At 29.8% G+C, this 16,993-nt stretch overlaps 1 protein-coding gene across 1 annotated transcript; it reads left to right on the forward strand.

The window, feature by feature from the left end:
• The first annotated feature begins 362 nt into the window (after positions 1 to 362).
• On the forward strand, positions 363 to 4,240 carry LOC114400702 (protein STRICTOSIDINE SYNTHASE-LIKE 10-like). The gene is made up of 3 exons (XM_028363293.1): positions 363 to 814; positions 2,814 to 3,077; positions 3,517 to 4,240. Exons 1-3 carry the CDS (start codon positions 531 to 533, stop codon positions 4,082 to 4,084), a joined length of 1,116 nt encoding a protein of 371 aa, XP_028219094.1. The 5' UTR covers positions 363 to 530; the 3' UTR covers positions 4,085 to 4,240.
• Positions 4,241 to 16,993: the final 12,753 nt, after the last annotated feature.

The following is a 16,993-nucleotide window of genomic DNA, read 5'->3' on the forward strand; positions in this document are numbered from 1 at the left end:
GAAAAAAAAAGAAGGAAATTTTGATTTAATTCTAAATGCATAAAAGTGTAATAATTATATTTTACTGTTAATTTCTTAAGATTATTTTATTATTAAATTAAAATATTTAAGAAACAATTTAAAATTAAATTATATATTTTAAAGATTAATTTAACATTAAATTATAAAATTTAAGAATAAATTATTGTTAAATTTAACACAAATATAATTATCGTATTTTTTTACGCATTATTAAATCCAAATGTATGTTCTTTCAAAGATTAAAATGATCACCAATTTATATACGGTAAATACCAAAAATGGTTATTTATACATCTAAAAAATTTATTATTTATGAGAAAGAATCATTTGCCACACGTTAGCCTGCTGACACATGTTGAGAAAAGAGTTCGGTGTTTCAAAGTTCTTGATGTTAAAAGTGCGAAGGGACAAGGAAATCGAAACAGAGAACAACACAACACAATACAGTGACACATTCTCGTTGGTTCAATACATTACACTTGCACAGTTCCACTGTTGTCGCTTTTGCAATGAACACAGGGCTCGTTGCAGGTGCAGCCTTGCTTGCACTCTTGGCTATCACCTTCTCCTTGTTGAACCCTCAAACCCTGTTTTCTCCGCCTCATGTTCCGGGCTCGAAGGATCACCTTCACGCTGCTCGGTTGCTCCATGTCACCGGAGCCGTCGGGCCGGAGAGTCTTGTCTTCGACGCCGACGGCGGAGGGCCCTACACCGGCGTCGCCGATGGCCGGATTCTCAAGTGGGAAGGGGAAGAGCGAGGTTGGACTGAATTTGCTGTCACAAGTTCCAATAGGTACTGTTTTATAATTATTCATACTTTATAGTTTCTATTATTATTATTACTACTACTACTGCTACCCCTTTTGGTGCTTATACTTTTTTTTTATCATGTTATTGTGTTGGTGAGGGTTTAATTGGTTTTTTTAGAATGAAGGTTTTATTTTTACGCAAGATGGTGAAGTTTGGATACCTAATTTTTGGTGGGGTGGAGTGGTTGTAGTTCGTTTGAATTGGACAAGGAATTGAGCAGGGATGATTCGATTGATTCGTTGGGAATGGGTTATCTTTACTATTTTTTAACTATGAAGATTGCATTTTTAAGCTACTATAGAGATTATGATAGTTACTGCATTAGGTCTTGTTTGGATAAATTTTTTCCATAAGCATTTACAGGTGAAAAACAAAAAGAAGGTGAAATGAATTGAGCCTCTCCCATAAGCTGAAATTAACTTATACACCTCAACTTTTGGAGAAGAATGCATTAGTTGATTGTAGCTTATAAGAGAAACTTAACTTTATCTTCTTATTTCCTTTTCCTATAAGTGCTTACAGTCTTACAGATAAGTTTGTCTAAATAGGGTCTTAATGCCATGCTAAATCGAAGAGTTAGGATAGGACCAATGCTCTGAGCTGATTATTGTTACCCTGAAGAAAGGTCCATTCACCGCGTCAACTATTATTTAGTATTTAAATAAGAAATGGGGGCAGGTTGTAAAGTGTGACACACCTGTGTTGTAGCAACATGATTTTTCTGAAATACTTCAAATTGAAGAAGTCATGGAGATCAAATAGCTTTCTCCTTTAGACTTGAGCTGTGTTATTTGTTTTGCAAACCTTTTGATACTGGAGACTGGCTCTAACACACTGATCATTATGCCTATCTTCTAAGTTATATGCTTTGAGGGAAATTCTGCCTGGTAGGTTTTGCATCATAGTAAGTGTAAGGGCTTATTCCAAGAGGCTGGAGGGAAGGTAAAAAACAAAAAAGTAAATGCATGCGTTCTGTGTCTTTGGTTCCATATGGTGGCCATTGCATTGTTTGAGCATACAACTAGGGATGGCCAAAAAATCCACACCCGTGGATATCCACGGATAAAATCTGCAATGAATAGAAGATGGGTAGTGTAAACAGATATCTGCTACCCGCAGATACAGATTTTTTAACTATCCATTAGTTAACAAGGCGGGGGCAGATATCATAGTACCCACTACCTGTACAATTATGAAAATACCCTCATATATATAAAATGAGTTAGGCTTTGGAAAAAAACCCTACTCTTCTCACTCATATATATATATATATATATCATATGTTTTTTGTTTCAGGGAACAAGTCACCAAAGTGAGGTTCTTGAAGAGTAAAGTAGAAGTTGTTTAGATTTAAGGAATTGAAGTTGAACTTGTTCTTTTATTGGACTTATGTTTTAGATAGACTAATTTTATTTGAACTAATGTTTTAATGCTATTTGAATGTATGTTTTGGAGTTATGCAATGGAGTTGTTGGCATTATATATTTTTCTTTCTTTTGCTAAAAAAAAAGATTTTTTCATTTTTTAATATTCATAGATACCCATGGGTATCCGGGGGTATACAAAAATCCGCGAGTAGTTAGATTCGCGGATATCTACGAATTCGTGGGGCAGGTACGGGCGGGTTTTCTAACTTGCGGGGTGGGTAGTAGTTAAGCACCACCCGTTCCCGTTCCCATTGCCATTCCTACATGCAACCATGGATACCTAACTTCTTGTCTGTTTTATCAATACTCTTTCATATTGTGCATGAATGATTGTGCCAATTAGTCTTCTGATGAGACGATAATAAAAAAAAAAATGTCATTTGCCCCCATTAAGTTACTGTTGAAATTGACAAACGTTTTTCTATAAGAGGCGTGTAGCATTGGATTATGCTGAAAATTTTGTTTAAATGCCAGGATATTAGGTCTAACTCATACTATTTGGATACCTGAAATTTTTCTTATGAATTTAACGAGTTTAGTTGCTTGATTTTCAAGGTCGGACTGTGTACGCCCATTTGCACCAGAGTTGGAGCACATTTGTGGGAGGCCATTAGGACTAAGATTTGACAAGAAAAATGGAGATCTGTACATTGCTGATGCCTACCTAGGCCTAAAAGTAGTGGGGTCTGCAGGGGGTTTGGCCACCGAAGTGGTAACAGAAGTTGAAGGTCAGCCCTTGCAGTTCACCAATGACATGGACATCAGTGAAGATGAAGAAGTGATATACTTCACTGATTCAACCACAATCTTCCAGAGAAGGTAAGTTTATCACAAACGCATATCTTCCTTTCTATAGTGGAAGTGTGTCTGTGTGTTCCTAATTAATGTGTAATAGTCCTTATGATTGTTCCCTAGCACTCCAGTGTATGAAAAATGAAATTGATTGAAAAACAAAATATTCCCTTATTGATATCCTGGTGTGGAATGTTCAACCCTGTGATATGTAGGGAAATATCTAACAAAGTATGTCAATTTTTTCTAACAAAGTAATCACTTGTTCTGTTGTTCAAGTCAAATAAAAAACTCAAAGTTTAAAGATCAAAGAAAATAATATTTGTGAAATTTGCATTTTTCCCATAAATCTATGTACATATGTTTTCTGTTCTAATTTCCAGCATGAAAAATAAAATAAAAAAGATAGAAAAACTTCAATTTGAGGAGAATTTTTAGTCTAAATCATGGCCACTTTTTTTTGCAGGCAATTTATGCTTGTACTCCTAAGTGGAGACAAGACTGGCCGGTTAATGAAATACAACAAGTCAACAAAAGAAGTGACGGTCTTATTACGCGGCCTTGCTTTTCCCAATGGTGTTGCTTTAAGCAAAGACGGATCATTCGTTCTGGTAGCAGAAACCACTACTTGCAGGATCTTGCAGCTTTGGCTTCGTGGACCTAAGGCTGGCCATGTGGATACATTTGCAGTTCTGCCTGGCTTTCCAGACAATGTGAGAAGAAATTCACAAGGGCATTTCTGGGTGGCTCTGCATGCAAAGGGAAGTCGTTTCGCGAAGTGGGTTTCTTCCAATCCATGGGCGGGAAAGGCGTTGCTTAAGATTGGATTTAACTTCAAGCAGTTGCACTCATCATTTGCAGGGTGGAAGCCTCATGCTGCTGCTGTAAAGCTGAGTGATAAAGGAGAGATATTAGAAGTCTTGGAAGATTGTGATGGGAAGACCTTGAAGTTCATCAGTGAAGTGGAAGAGAAAGATGGGAAGCTTTGGATTGCATCAGTGTTGATGCCTTTCATTGGCATTTATGGTTTATAAGAGTGTATCATGGATAAGATGTATTTTGGAACACCTTTTTCGAATAAGATGTAGTTGTGTATGCAGATTATGTAGAATTGTGAATTACTTTGAGTGGTTGACGAGGCTAGTTTTTACTTTGTGTTCATTATTAATAAAACACCACGTTAAACTTAATGGACAGGTACACAAAACAGTTTTGCAAAATTCTTTCTAATCTTTTTTTGCAAAGTGGTGGATCTACGTTACGCGGTGTTCGGGTATGGTAGCATTCGGCACCTGTATCTTGGAAAAGAGTTCAATGAATGTGTATCATTTTCTTCCTTGTATATGAAATGACACTTGCTAGATGGATGCACTTCCTTAAAACAGAAGAGAAACAGAAGAGAGGACAGAGGACCAAGCAATTCGAATACAGTACCTTAAGAACGTGACTGCTTTTCAGTATTTTTTAATAAATAAAAAATGAGGGTTTCTTTTAATCTGTAGATAATGTCGAAAAATTTATAATAACCCATGCTTATGTTCCATCGATTGAATTAGACCCCCTTGATAAATAGTTTTTTTTTTAATAATAATTGTTTGTATTGAGGGATAGTTTATAGAATCAATTGAAGGATAAAATAGTCTTAAAAAATGTGTAAATCAAAAGGATATCTCTTTATTATTGTTAGAGATTTTTTCTTTTCTCATAGTAAGGTATTTTTATAGTCAATAGTTATAAACTAATCTCTTGAAGAAGTAAAGTGTGAGGTAAGAGAAAATTTTCTCCTCACATTTATTATTTTATTCGCATAATCAAGGATCAAATCCGTAACATATACTTAAAGTGTCTAAGTTACTTGTCACTTGTATCACATCTTGTGAGTCATAGATTATACATATACTAAGCGAGTCTGACTCATTTGGTTGAACCGAGTGCATTCGTTATTGTAATTCTTTCAATACTTGTCTTCAATTTTTACAAATAAAAAAAGAATATAAATATAGATATAAATTTTATTTTTGTAAGAATAAGATAAATCAACATAGGATAATATTCTTAAAATAATTTCAAATTGAGGGCATGGCTTTGCACATCCAGCATATTGCTGACGTATTTTTTGGTCTTATTACAATTAATTTTGATCTGATAATGTATTTTTTTACATATATAAATTTTAAATAAAAATCATAGGTTTCATAAAAAATTATATATGTAAGCAAATTAATTATTAGATCAAAATTAATTATCACAAAATTTATTATCTAAATTTACATGTACATTAAATATGCATTAGAAATTTTAGTGTTATATATAGCCAACATTAATTATTTTATAATACAATTGGTCTATTAGCTCAGTTGGTTATAGCATCGTATTAATAACACGAAATTCATAGGTTTGATTCTTGCATGAGTCATTAATTTTAAATTAATTTGTAAAACATATTTTTTTTAAAAAAAGCTACAATCCTTAAGCCCATTTTGGATTACCAATCCCGTATTGGCTTACGAATTCACAATTCATATCAGCTTTATGAAAGGATAATATTGAAATTGCCCATCTTATGCTAGGTGTACCAGCAATTTTCTGAGTGCACAAAGCAATTTCCATTAAAATCTTACAATTAGCCCATTTTACACCACATGGGCTTCTGTAGAGGAAGGTCTAGGCTTGAGATCACCAAAACTTGGGAGAAGTCAGAAACGGGAGTGGTTGTCATAAATTGGACAAAGTTTTAGATTCACTATCCCTCTCTAAGGATAAATTAGAATAGTATTTTTTTTTAAAAAAAAAATCTTTAACAAGAGTGTTTTAGGAAATTATTATTATTTTTATATAAAATACCCTCAATTATAAATTAATTTTTTAAGTTCAAAAATAGTAGGTGAGATACATTAATATCTTAACTTTGTCTTGTATGAAGATAACTTTTGGAATCTTAATTTGTCTCTTCACACTCATAAATCATAACCAATAAAAATTAAAGCCATAAGAGAGATTAAAAATAGTAGTAGTTGACCGTTTGCTTACAGCTTATAGGTGAGGATGGTTGGTCGAGAACATTTTTGGTTGAGAGGGCAATGCAAGAAGGAAAGGAAATACAAATACCATCGTTTTACTACTTTTGGAAGACACCGTGGGGCCAAATTATCGTTCTTAGGTCTCAGCTTTCTCTTCCTTTCATTGATTTGTCATCTTATCAGTTTCTTGCCTGGTTGGATGATTGGGGTCAATGCCAAATTGAAAAGTAATTTCATTCCATGAATAATTCAGTAGTTCATAAACCTATCGTGAACACAAGTAGGCCAAAATTTTAATTTTTGTTAGTTAGAACTATAATCAAACATGACTACTACTAGCTAACAGCACCAACTGCATACTATTAATCAGTTTAAAACATGATTAATATTTTCTTTTTTGTATTCATACTCTTAAATTCAGGAGCAGAGCCAAACGGAAATGATAAAAGGGGCAAATTATAAAAGTTAAAGACTTACTTGTATTTTTTTATAGTGTCATTTCGCAAATTTGCTCTCCTTCTTATCTTAAGCATTTTTTTATATTCTTATTTTAATTGTGTTAACATATTTGGTATACAAGTTTAATTATTTTATTAGCATTTTACTTTTTTTTTTATAATAAGTTACTTCAACTAGCTTATATTTTTACTTGAATTTTCCTTTTTATCTTTTTTTTTTCAATTTTAAAAGTCTTTGTCTATCTTGTCTCTCTTAGTGATGCCATGTCTTTAATTCTCTTTCACGTCTTTCACTCTCACACCCACATAGCATGAATATGCATCCTTTAAGAGTGTTCATAGGATGAAATGGTTAAAGTTTAGGGTAAAATCAAATATGAATTGATCATACTCAATTCAATTGCTTTGATTTAGTTTTTTCTTCTTCTACTAACTTCATCAAACAAATCATATTAAGATCATGTTGATTGGGCTCGAATCATCAAATTATAATGAAAAATAATTTTGTTTTGTCTTAAGTTTTTATCTCCACTCATTATTATCCATAAAAAATCATATCTTAATTTTATATTAATACAAGATAACAAAATATCTGTTCTTTAATGACTATTTATGTATTTTATTTAATATTTAGTTGGTTCATTAAAAATCACTTTAGAAATCTCATAAATTTCTTATCCAAAATATGATTAAATATTACATAATAACCAAATTAACTCATCAATACACTCAATATTAATAAAAATAAAATAATAAAAAGATCCAGTTGAATGGAAACAAAAATACAAAAGTAAAGGGAAATCCTAAGTGATAAAGTTTAAAACATATAATTATAAAAATAAAAATATGAGTTTAATTTCTTTGTAAGGACAATGTAAAATCAATCAATAGAAAATTGAGTTTAATGGTCATACACTAATAGTGTAAAATAATTTTATATTCTCATTTAATCACAAATCATTATTGATATAACTTTTTAAATAATTATCATAAAAATCAACAAACTTATCATATATAGTGAGTTGTAAATTGATGGCGGTCTAAAACTGTTTTATATTGTTAATGCATAATCTATTTTTACTATAAAATTATGGGTCTTGTTAACCATTGTCCTTGAAAGATTGGTTAAAACTGCATTACATCTTTCACTTTGAATATAAATTCTTGATTGGTGATTGAGAGTGGTTCTTAAGAACTAAAGAGGTGTTTGAGAGAAAAAGGACTAAAGAGTGATTCTTAAGAACTAAAGAGGTGTTTGAGAGGAAAAATACATGTGTGTTCATTATAGAAAAAATACTTAGAAGAGAGAAATAAGTGGATTTTGAATGAAACACTAAGGTGAGTAATGATGTTTATATATATTTCTATTATTTGTGCTAACCATTTTCTTGTAGGTATGATTTCAACTAATAATGATGCACTCTTGGTGGAACTGAAGAAACTTAATGATGAAATGAAGAGAATGAAAAGAGAGCATAATGAGGAACTTGATAACGTTAAAAGGAGTTTCCAAAGAAATAGTGAGAGATTGAAAAATGTAGAAAAGAGAGAAACTAAAAGAGAGTGTAATGGAGAAAAGAAGCAAATTAAAGAAAACAAAATGAGGAAGTTAGGAAGCATAAGTATATGGAGAAAAGGAGTTATAAAGAGAAAATTGAGAGAAAGAGGCATGAAGAGAGACATGAGAGAAGTAGAGACAAAGAGAAAAAAGATAGAGACAATGAGAGGCATGACAAGTCAAGTTGGAAGACCATGCAAAAGGGGGAGAGTTCATCTTCAAAGATATGAAACTAGTACTATGAAGTTCTCCATGTGTGAGCAATTGGGGCACATGACCTATCAATGCCCAAATTAGGAGATAAGATAAAAAGAAATGAGAGAAAGAGTTTAAAGAAAAAGAGAGAAAAGAGAAAGAAAAAAGAGAGAAAGGGAGAAAAATAATTGAAAATGATAGTGAAAAAGAGAGAGCAAAACATAAAGAGGAATATGATTCATTCTAATCCTTTGATTGTTTATGATGATTCTTTGCTCAATGAATATGAAGAAACACTTTCAAAGGATGAATGTAAAGCTTTGTTTGAAAGTGATGATTCTCTTGCGAAAGAAATTGAAGAGGAGTCCTCAAAGAGAGAGTGCAAAACTCTAAGTTCTTCTCCTAACTTGGACTGTGTATTTTTCTTCTCGTGAATTTGATTATGCACGTAACTATATAAATTATTTTGTGTTGATGCCTAAGGAAGAGTTGTATATCAAGGATCAATGGGCAAAACAATTTGGAGAAGAAGTGGAGACATATGAAGATCAATGCAATCATAGAGAGAATAAAATTTTGGCCTACACTATCTCTAAACCTTTTGATTTAATTGATGTGTATCATATGTTAATCCAAAATTCTTGTGAATTACATGCGGCTTATGGTTTGCATGATATTGTTTTAGGTGATGGTGCCAACTACCTAGTCCTTGAGATTTGAGATTAATGCACATCATTTGGACTTGTATGATCATGACGAGCCCTCCTCTAGCTGTGTTGTTGTTTATGGAAAAGTTGAAAATGATGAACTCTATATGCATAGAAAAAAATATGTTGAAAGATATTATATTTTGTATGCCTTTGATGTCATTACATGATTCTTTAGATGGAGAAGCTTATGATAAGAATTTATTGGATATTTTAAATTTTCAAATAAGCTTGCATGTATTGAATGGGCATTAAATAGAGCCTTTCATGAAAATACATGATTTGAAATGGAGGCATTAAAGTCAAACATGCTAAGCTTAGGTCATTGTTTCATGGGCCATATTTGTCTTGAAAATAATAGATGATTGCTTCTTTATTTTTTTTTTTTTTTTTTTACCTTAGAGTGATAAGATACTTCAATAATAATATATTTTCCCTCTTAAAAAGTCTCATTAGATGTAGGATTTCCTTGATGCAACTTTCAATAAATTCTAATGCATTTTTGTTTGTTTATGTAGGTAATTAATCAAGTGTTAAATTTGAGGGCGAAATTCTTTGAAAAAAAAGGAAATGATGAATATATATACCTAAGGAGCTTCACTTGGAGAGGATAGATTAGACATATTTTATATTTGAGTTTTTATTGAATCTTATCATTTGTATAGGACTTAAACCTCTTTTATTAATTTGTTTAACTTTTAATATTTTTAGCTTATGTTTGTCTTTAGTAATGACCCTGGTAGTCTATAGGTTCTTAGGAGAATATTGACTTTGTAATTAGTTTTGATTCATTTTGCAATGAAGCTTTGCAAGAGAAAACTTTCTCTAAATTCTTAAAAACACATTGATTCTTATATTTGAATTTTCTAATATAAAATGATAAATATTTATCTCAACTTATTAATTTATCCAAATTATGATATTGTTATATCATTTCTCACCTCAATCTATTTTTGCTTTTGATTTCTTTATTTTTTTCTAGTAAATTTCTTAAGAAATTCACATAGTAAATTATCTTAAGAAATTCACATGAGATTTTAAAAATTTGATGCTATAAAAATGATGAATAGAGGTGAGAACCCCTCATAAGTTTTTAAATAAAATATCATAATATATGAGCACAAAAGAAATTCATACTCTACCATGAGTGTTACATTGTATTAAAAGATTACATTCTTTTTTAAGTGCATACATTACTTCTAAAATATTATTGACAATAGTTATAACTATTGTTAATTCTAAAAAGTAATTTTGTAAAATTAAAATTTACTCAAATCATTACCTATGTTAAAGAATATATTAAGGTTATTTGAGTTTGTCAATATAAGAAACATGATCAAGAAAATAAGGTAACATTTGAATACATAATGATTTTTTAGGGTTGATTGACCATATTTTGCTTTACGTATTTTGTGACGATCTTCCTTTATTACATAATTATTACAAGTAATAAACTATACGGAGTTTACTTGAAATGTAACATTCATATACCGGTAAAAAGAAAAAAAAGGGAGGAAAACCATTAATTCCAATAGAATCAAGAGCCTTTTCCTTCCACAAATAATTTGTGACGAAAAACATAAAAGCGTAGAGATTTTGGAACGGAATCCAAGACTAACCAGATTTGGATCTCTAATTTGAAAGATCAATATTTCAATCCTTACAGAAAGCTCCAAAAGTCTTGTCTTAGTGGGACATGAAATTTTTTAGTCATTCACTAAGTTGTGGCCAGTAGCATGGCTAATGATCTGTGCTGTGCTGCACCTCTCTTTCATTTTATCTTCTGTTTTTTTTTTAATAAAAAAACATTAACTTAATATATTTTTAAATTAACTTCTTTGAGTATTAAGAAATTCTGGTATCAAAATAGTGGCGAGGGATAGAACATAAATTCCCCTTATTCGAGTAAGCAACATAAAACTTCACAATAAAATAAGTTAGACACAAGATATAATATTACATCCTAAATAGATTTTATTGGTGCGACAACAAGTACAAGTTTCAGTGTTTCACCATTCATGTTTGTTCTAAAAGTCAATGACTAACCCAAACCACGCATATGTGGGTGTGTCAAAGGAACAAGAAAACAAAAGCCAAACAAATGGATTATATTTTTGGAATGAATGAAAATTTATTTTCTTTTGAAGGTTGACGAATGAATGATAATTAACGAGTATTTTGTGTATTACTAGGTATAAATTAAAAGAGATAAAGGACTTAAAATTGAAAAAAAATAACCATTTTCTCTTATATTAGATTATTGATATTTTTCTAAAAAATTTAACACGAGTTAATGAAAAATTAAGCTATTATTGAACAAGTATATTTTAATGAGTAAGAAAATCTAACTCGGTTGATGGAGTAAAATGTACATGTTATGATAAATGATTGATATTGTCTTTGATTATTAGGATAAAAAAACACTAATAGATACGAGTGAATTAAATAAGTAATATGATAAATACTAAAGGAAAATGAGTGGACGTAAAGGGTTTAGCTCACGACTTTGAGCCCAAATGAATATACTTAGTGACCCATAAGGATGTGATGTGAAAAAACTAAAAAGTACTGGTTAATTACATCTTTACCTGATTGAAAATTTTATTTATTTATTTATAGTCATACATAATCGGATCTTTAGTTCTATCAATTTCTACTTTTCAAGAGGAGTAAGGATATGGCCAATATAATTGTGAAATTCTTAGCATCTGACATGGATAAATTGCCTTTGATAGGATTAGATAAACGAATTAGTGAACGTTTGTGTAAATTAGCGTGAACACTACTTAAACTCTAATTAACTATTGCTATATATCAACAATTTTCAAAATAAATAATCTATAAAGATAAGCATTTTTTTAGGATACCCTAAAACCTTTCTGAGTGAGAATAATATTTTCAAAGATTTTTGGCTCTCCTTAATTATAAGTAGAAATCAGAACTCAAACTCTTATAGCTTCTCTTAAGAATACAGCTTGTTTACCATTCTGCCTAATTTCATGTTGGTTTGTAACTATACATGCCTTATATTGAAATTTGAAATAACATATAGCCTCTCTTATCCCTGATATTTTTGTGTCGAGAAATATATGAGTTAGACGTGCTTATTCATGCATAGCACTGAACCCATTTTTTCTTCAACAGTGATTTTAAAAAACCATTAGGATAACAAATGATTGGGCTAACACAAGTCAAAACAAAACAGCAGTGCACTAAAATTAGACAAAGGAAAATATGCATTTTCAGACGAAACTAGGAAACCAAGAGATAGAGTAAGCAAATATTGAAGCTTCTCCCAGGCTTTGTTTGTTTTAGGGGGGAAAATAAAATGAAAGAGAGTGAAAAGAAAGAAAGGAAGAGAAATTATGTAAGACGGTGTGTTTAGGTTGTTTGATAGGAGAAAAAAATAATTTCAAATCTTGTAAAATACTAGAGGATACCGGACAGTTTTTATAATTCTATTGATAAATAAATCAAGTTATATAATTATGTTGTTTTATATACGTAATAGGTGTGAGAAAATTTAGTTAATATATTATTGGTTAAGATTGCGTCTGATTAATTTTATATTTAGGTTGTGTGTGAGAAAATTTTGAACTAATTTATAACTTTCATTTTATACACTTATTTTTACTAAAATAAACGTGTTTAGTAAATTATAAACTTATCTTACTAACTCATATCAGTTTTAAATCACTGTTTGAAATAGCATTTGAACATCAATACTTTATTAAAATTTCTCACTTGTAGCTTCATTTAATATTACATTATATATATATTTTTTCTTTCCACTTTTTTTTTTTATGTACAAGCCACATAAAGATTGAACTTAAAACTTTATGCATGATATCCAAATCCTCCACCACTAGGTAATCCTAATAGATATCTTTCTACTTTTTATAAACCCAAAAAACCTATTAAATCATCTTTTCTTTCTTTTCACTTTCTTTTCAAAATTAAACATTCAATTACTTGTAAACCAAAGGAGAACTTTCCCTCTTCTCTTTCTTTCCCCACCTTCTTTTCAATCATTTCAAAGAAAAAGACATTTCTTTTACTCTCTTCCTTTAAATTCTCTTCCTTCTTTTAAACTAAAAACACACTTAAAGTACGAATGGCCAAATGTGGAATGATATGAAAGGGAGCTCAACCCACATGTATTTGAGAATTGAATTTGATTCCGCAAAAAACAGTATAGTGAGCAAATCCAGATTTAGATTACTTGGGTTGGGCCAATCTTTTCTGTGGCAGGTCTAGGGTTTACCTCAATGGGCCCACCATTCAAATCTTGTGGACGAAAACGCTATCAGCAGTCACCACACAACTGCGTCTTGCTTACTCTCTTTATCCCACTAATATGCACCACTTGTCTTTCACTTTTGCATTCAGTACCACAAGAAATTATTTGATACTCTTGGACCACTGCGTTTTCATGGTTCCAAATAGTCAAGTATTTTAATTTTTAAGAACTTTTTTTTATTCACTATATGTTATGTAGGAATTAATGGGGATCATGATAATATCAAGCCATGCAATAATTTCCAGTATATCATTTTTTTTTCTCTCTAAAAGTATTAAGCATTATCAAATGAATTCCTAAAACAATTTGTTTTTTTCTCAAATATGGCGTCAATTTTTTTTCCAAATAAATACCTAAATTTAATCACTTATTATTTTGGTTCCTAAATATATAATAATATTATTACTTGATTCCCAAGTTAAATACACAGTGAAACTAATATAATTGATGAATTTCACTTTCAATTTTTTTCTATTTTTTTTAAAAACTAATGTCGTCGCACCCCTAATTAATTGTCGGGGACAAAAATGTCTTTTACTAATTTTTCTAGTATGACCAACCTGCTAAAGGGATCGGATCCGGATCTAACTTCAGTCATTACTTTATTATAATTAATATGTGAATTCGTTTATACTAATTGATAATACTTTTACATCTGCATATAAATACTAGTTGCACTAATATGCTTTGGGACTTTGGGTGTCCTACCATACGTTAGTCACTTGTGTTCTAGTTCTTTTCTCACTTGACCAAAAAATAGTATTAAAAAACATGGGTCATATTATTTTAATGACATTTTAATCTATCGCACATAACAGTTTTAATAAAAATAATTACCATTAAAAGTGTTTTTTTATAATAAAAGCACCTCAATTATTATAAACTTAATAAAAGGTCTGAAAATTCTTTTAATCCTAATTCATTATAACAGTTTTAGTAAAAATAATTACCATTAAAAATTTAAATTTTTAAAAAATAAAAGCACTTCAATTATTAGACACTTACTAAAAGGTCTGAAAATTCTTTTAACCCTAATTCTTTTTTATATAAAATCCAATGAACTCTGCCAATAATGACATTTTACAAGTTAAGGCTTTGGGTGATATATAAAAATTTAATGAAAGCTTTGATGCAATCAAACATCCCATTCCACATAACACTCTTGTTACATTATTAATGTCTATGTCACACCCCATGCTATATTCCATAAATTCCAGCACTCATTGTAAAAATCTCCCACTCTTGTCCACATGAAGCTTTGCTCTCACTCCACAACCCAATCATTGCTTTAAAATAACGAAACGAAGCAGAGAGTGAGAGTGAATAACCCTAGACCAAAACAACCTTCAACAAGTTTCTAGCAGGCAGAGAACAAAATCAAGGGTTGAATTAAAATAAAATAAAATATATGAAACATGAAACACGTAACGTGTCATGCATTTCGATGAATTTGATGAGGTCTTGCTCTCGCGGGACAGAATTCTGGTGACAAGGATTTGATAACGACGTTGGATTTCATGTGTGCTCTCTGATGTTATATTTCTGTTATTGTTGCTTTTTAGTTCCGTGGTGGCAATGCTTGCTGCCAATATTGTTGTGTTGGAGGTCTCCATCAACATCTTTTTTAAATACATTTTAATTATTAAATAAATCGCACCACATGAACTGACTAATAAAATCTAAATATAATTATTGATTGCATACTCGTACATAAATACATTTTAATTATTAAATAAATCCCACCACAACCAAGTTTTATGGTTTTATATTTTAGATCTGGACATGTTTATTGCAAAGATTGAAGGTTGAAAGTTTGTTGCGAGATAGAGAAAAGGTTGTTGGGGCTGCGGCGGCCACGCTCGCCATCTGAGGAGGCGTATATAGGGATACAATTTTCATAATTTTTAAAATTGAATCACAATTAAATATTAATTTAATTGTTATGCGACATCGTTTTAGATGAATATGACAATTTGAAAAGGGACAACAACAAAATCAAATTCTAGTGGTACAAAATAAAAAAGGAGGAAAGAAAATAAGAATGAAAGATATTTGATGCAGAGAATATATCATAACACTAACCACATTAAATTAATCCAAGGGTGCTAAAAAATGATGCTTGGTGGATCTGATCCACCATGCCTTCGTCCATATTTGAATTTCCTTAAAATTAATTCTATAACTTTGTAGCATACCTAAGTTTGTATCCGAATGAACAAATGAGTTGCTTTTAAAGTAAAAGTACTTTTGACTTTGTTTAGTGTATGTTTCAATTAAAATTTACAAACTTAAGTTTAGATCAAATTTAAGTATTTGAATTGAGTTTGTGAAAATATTTTAAGTCTTATTTCTTTAAAATTGAGTTTGCAAACAATTTTTTTTAACGAATAACCAAACATGATTTTAAATTAATTTTAATCTTAAACATATTTTTACTCTTTCACCTAAAATCAAAACATACTTTTACAATACATACATGTTATAATAAACTCATATTTATCAAAATTAAATATAACATATATTTTTAATTTGGACTTGCATTTTTAAACTTTAATTTATATGTACCAGGTCTGATAAATGAAACTCATTAAAAAATGATACACGCCTTCATGTGGTTTTGCTGCTGTTTATCAAGCATCGGAATAGTACCCGAAATTTTCAGTTGCAGAATAAGTAAAATTGGTTCAACTAAAATAAATGTATAAGTATAATCAGCAAAAGAGTTCACCAGAATACCGTGGTTGCAAACTCAAAATTGTATCATTTGAATGCAAAAAAATAAAAAAAAAATTGTATAATTCGAAAAAATAGAATATTGATAAAAAAAACTCAAAATGCTAATTATAAAATTTCGCTATAATTCAAAAAGATATTCTTTTATAGACTCTATATGTTATTCATTTATAATAATCTTTCAAAATAATTGACCCAATAGTTCATTATTAATTTATTGCCATTAATAGAAGACTTTTAAGGTGTGTTTTGGAAGAATAAATTATAATTAAAATTGATTTTGTAAAATTAATTTTAATTCACATTTAAATATTTTTATTAGAATTGATTTTGAAGTAAAATTTAATATATAATTTTTTTTATCTATTGCAGAACAGAAGTTATTTAAGATTATCTTAACTCAAAATTAATTTTATACTTTTCAATGCCCACATATAAAACTTTTCTAAAATAAATTTTAAACTAATTATCACACCCACACTAACAATGTATGATGCGTACACATTGAATGCTAACGCCCTCCATTGACCAGCTCCACGTAGACGAAAACAAATCGGCAATAAGTGCTAATTCATCCAAAAAACAGAATTACTAATACTTCTTTCGTCACTAAATAAAAACTTTTTTTTCTAAAATTTGTTTTTGTTTTTTATAACATTTTTTAAGTTATATTTTGTATTAATTATTTTTTTTACTTAAATATATTTGATTATTTTACAATAAATATTATAAATTAAAAAAATAAATACATTTTCTCTTTTAAAATATTGAATAATAAGATTAATATATGATAATTAATTAGATGATAGTAATTAAGTGAAAAAAATAATAAAATTTTAATAATTTTAAGGACAATTTTTTAAAAAATTATAAATTATTAATAAATTTAATGTTATTAATTAAATTAATCAACTTTGATATAAATTAATAAAAAAAAAAATCTTATATTTAAGTAGTTGAGGGAGTGCCAAG

This window comes from Glycine soja, chromosome 19 (assembly GCF_004193775.1).
Source record: "Glycine soja cultivar W05 chromosome 19, ASM419377v2, whole genome shotgun sequence".
Lineage (NCBI taxonomy): Eukaryota > Viridiplantae > Streptophyta > Magnoliopsida > Fabales > Fabaceae > Glycine > Glycine soja.